At 37.3% G+C, this 2,274-nt stretch overlaps 1 protein-coding gene across 1 annotated transcript; it reads left to right on the forward strand.

Moving 5' to 3' along the window:
* The first annotated feature begins 362 nt into the window (after positions 1 to 362).
* Positions 363 to 1,304, forward strand: OR9K2L (olfactory receptor family 9 subfamily K member 2L). Its single transcript, NM_001391712.1, has one exon. The coding sequence runs from the start codon at positions 363 to 365 to the stop codon at positions 1,302 to 1,304; it is 942 nt and encodes a 313-aa protein (NP_001378641.1).
* Positions 1,305 to 2,274: the final 970 nt, after the last annotated feature.

The raw sequence follows: 2,274 nt of genomic DNA on the forward strand, positions 1-2,274 counted from the left end.
TGCTCTATTCCAATCACTGCTTCATGACATTAAATTTAGTGCATAAATCATGAGTCAGAAATGTATACAGAAGTGATGCTTGCAAATGCGAAAGGCATTTGGCTGGAAAGGCATTGCAGTAGACTCAGAGGAAAAAGATCTAATTTGACAGCTTGTATGAATTAGGGCATAAAACTAACCTGCTGATTCACCACCAGTTGGAGTTGGCTTAATAAGTCACAGTAATTTTTTAAGTTTAAAGTGAATAATGATTAGAGAATAGCTTTATAAATCCTAATATAGTAAGGGATTATTTGAAGGTAGGACCCAAGACAAGAGTTAATTTGTTGATTTTGCCTTGTGCCTCTCAACAGGATTCTGCCATGGGTGACAGGGGAACATGCAATCACACAGAAGTGACAGACTTCATTCTCGTAGGATTCAGGGTCCGCCCAGATCTGTACATCCTGCTCTTCCTGCTATTTCTGCTTGTATATGTCATGATCCTTCTAGGAAATGTTGGGATGATGGCCATTATCATGACAGATCCCCGGCTGAACACACCAATGTATTTCTTCCTAGGCAACCTCTCCTTCATTGATCTCTTCTACTCGTCTGTTATCGCACCCAAGGCTATGATCAACTTCTGGTCTGAGAGCAAGTCCATCTCCTTTGCAGGCTGTGTGACCCAATTTTTTCTCTTTGCCTTCTTCATTGTGACTGAGGGATTTCTCCTGGCAGCCATGGCTTATGACCGCTTCATTGCCATCTGCAACCCACTCCTCTACTCTGTTCAGATGTCAACAGATCTCTGCACTCAGTTGGTGGCTGGTTCCTATTTTTGTGGCTTCATCACCTCAGTTCTTCAGACCAGCATGACATTTACTTTACCCTTTTGTGCTTCTCGGGCCATCGACCACTTCTACTGTGATACCCGCCCACTTCAGAGACTATCTTGTTCGGACCTTTTTATCAGTAAAATAGTTTCTTTTTCCTTATCCAGTATCATTATCTTGCCTACCATCATAGTTGTTATTGTTTCTTACTTGTATATTGTATCCACAGTTCTAAAGATATGCTCCACTGAGGGACGTAAGAAAGCCTTCTCCACTTGCAGCTCTCACCTAGGAGTTGTGAGTATACTGTATGGCGCTGGCTCTTTTATGTATCTCACTCCTGACAGATTTCCTGAGCTCAGTAAGGTGGCCTCCTTATGTTACACCTTAGTCACTCCCATGTTGAATCCTTTGATTTATTCTTTGAGAAACAAAGATGTCAAAGAGGCTCTAAAAAGACTTCTAGAGAAGAAGAATACTATTCTTTGATTATTATTTCTCTTCCACCCAAGGAGCTCTGGCTGTTTGTTTCATCCTTCTGTGACCATTAATGAAAGTTATTCTCCTGAACATCATGAAAATATTATCGGAAACTTTTTCAAGGTGATGTACCCTTCCCATATATTATTATTTTTTCCCTCTGAGACATTGTTAATCCTGAACGTCATGTGTATTGGGGATGTCCTGGACATTAGAGAAGTATATTTCAAGATGAACCCTTCCGCTGATCTCAGATAACATTTTATTTCACAGAATTGATTTCTATTTATTTTCATGGCATTCTGCTGAACACTATTTTTATATTTTATTACAGTTTTAAGCAACATTTTGGCTGAATTTTGTCTTTGGAATTGCTTCTCCCCTTACACACAGTCATTGACAATTGACAGTAATGCCCAACTTATTTCACTTAGAAACATTTCCCAGTTTTATAGCTAATTTCTTTAGCATAAAACGGTTATTAAATTTTTATTTCAAATCAAGGATTTTATATGCATTATATTGAGAAGAAATAATAATGTGAAGATACAAACAATAATTAACCACTCTATACATTAACTGGGAAAATTGTATATTGAGTTGTCAGACATTGTCGAGTGCTTGGAGGTACTACTCGTTGCTGGAAAATAATATAAAGAATCAAAGTGGGAGATAGAGATATGCAAATATTTTTAAGCAATCATTCCCTCTATTTTTATCTTCATAATTTTTTCCTGTATTAATTATTGCGAGGAACATCTATTAACATTATAGAAACAAGATAGTCATCATAATAGAGTGTGAGCAAAATTTATTCGTTATGCCTCTGAATATTTACTAATTTATTTGATTAGTTTTATTGGGTACCTGTGTAATGTGTTGTGACATTGTGGTAGGCTCAGGTGTAAATAACCTGATTGTTTTGGGAGCTTGCAATTTGGTGTGAAAGTCACATCTTTGGACAGATAATTAAAATCCA

Source organism: Equus caballus, chromosome 6 (genome assembly GCF_041296265.1).
Source record: "Equus caballus isolate H_3958 breed thoroughbred chromosome 6, TB-T2T, whole genome shotgun sequence".
Taxonomy (NCBI): Eukaryota; Metazoa; Chordata; class Mammalia; order Perissodactyla; family Equidae; genus Equus; species Equus caballus.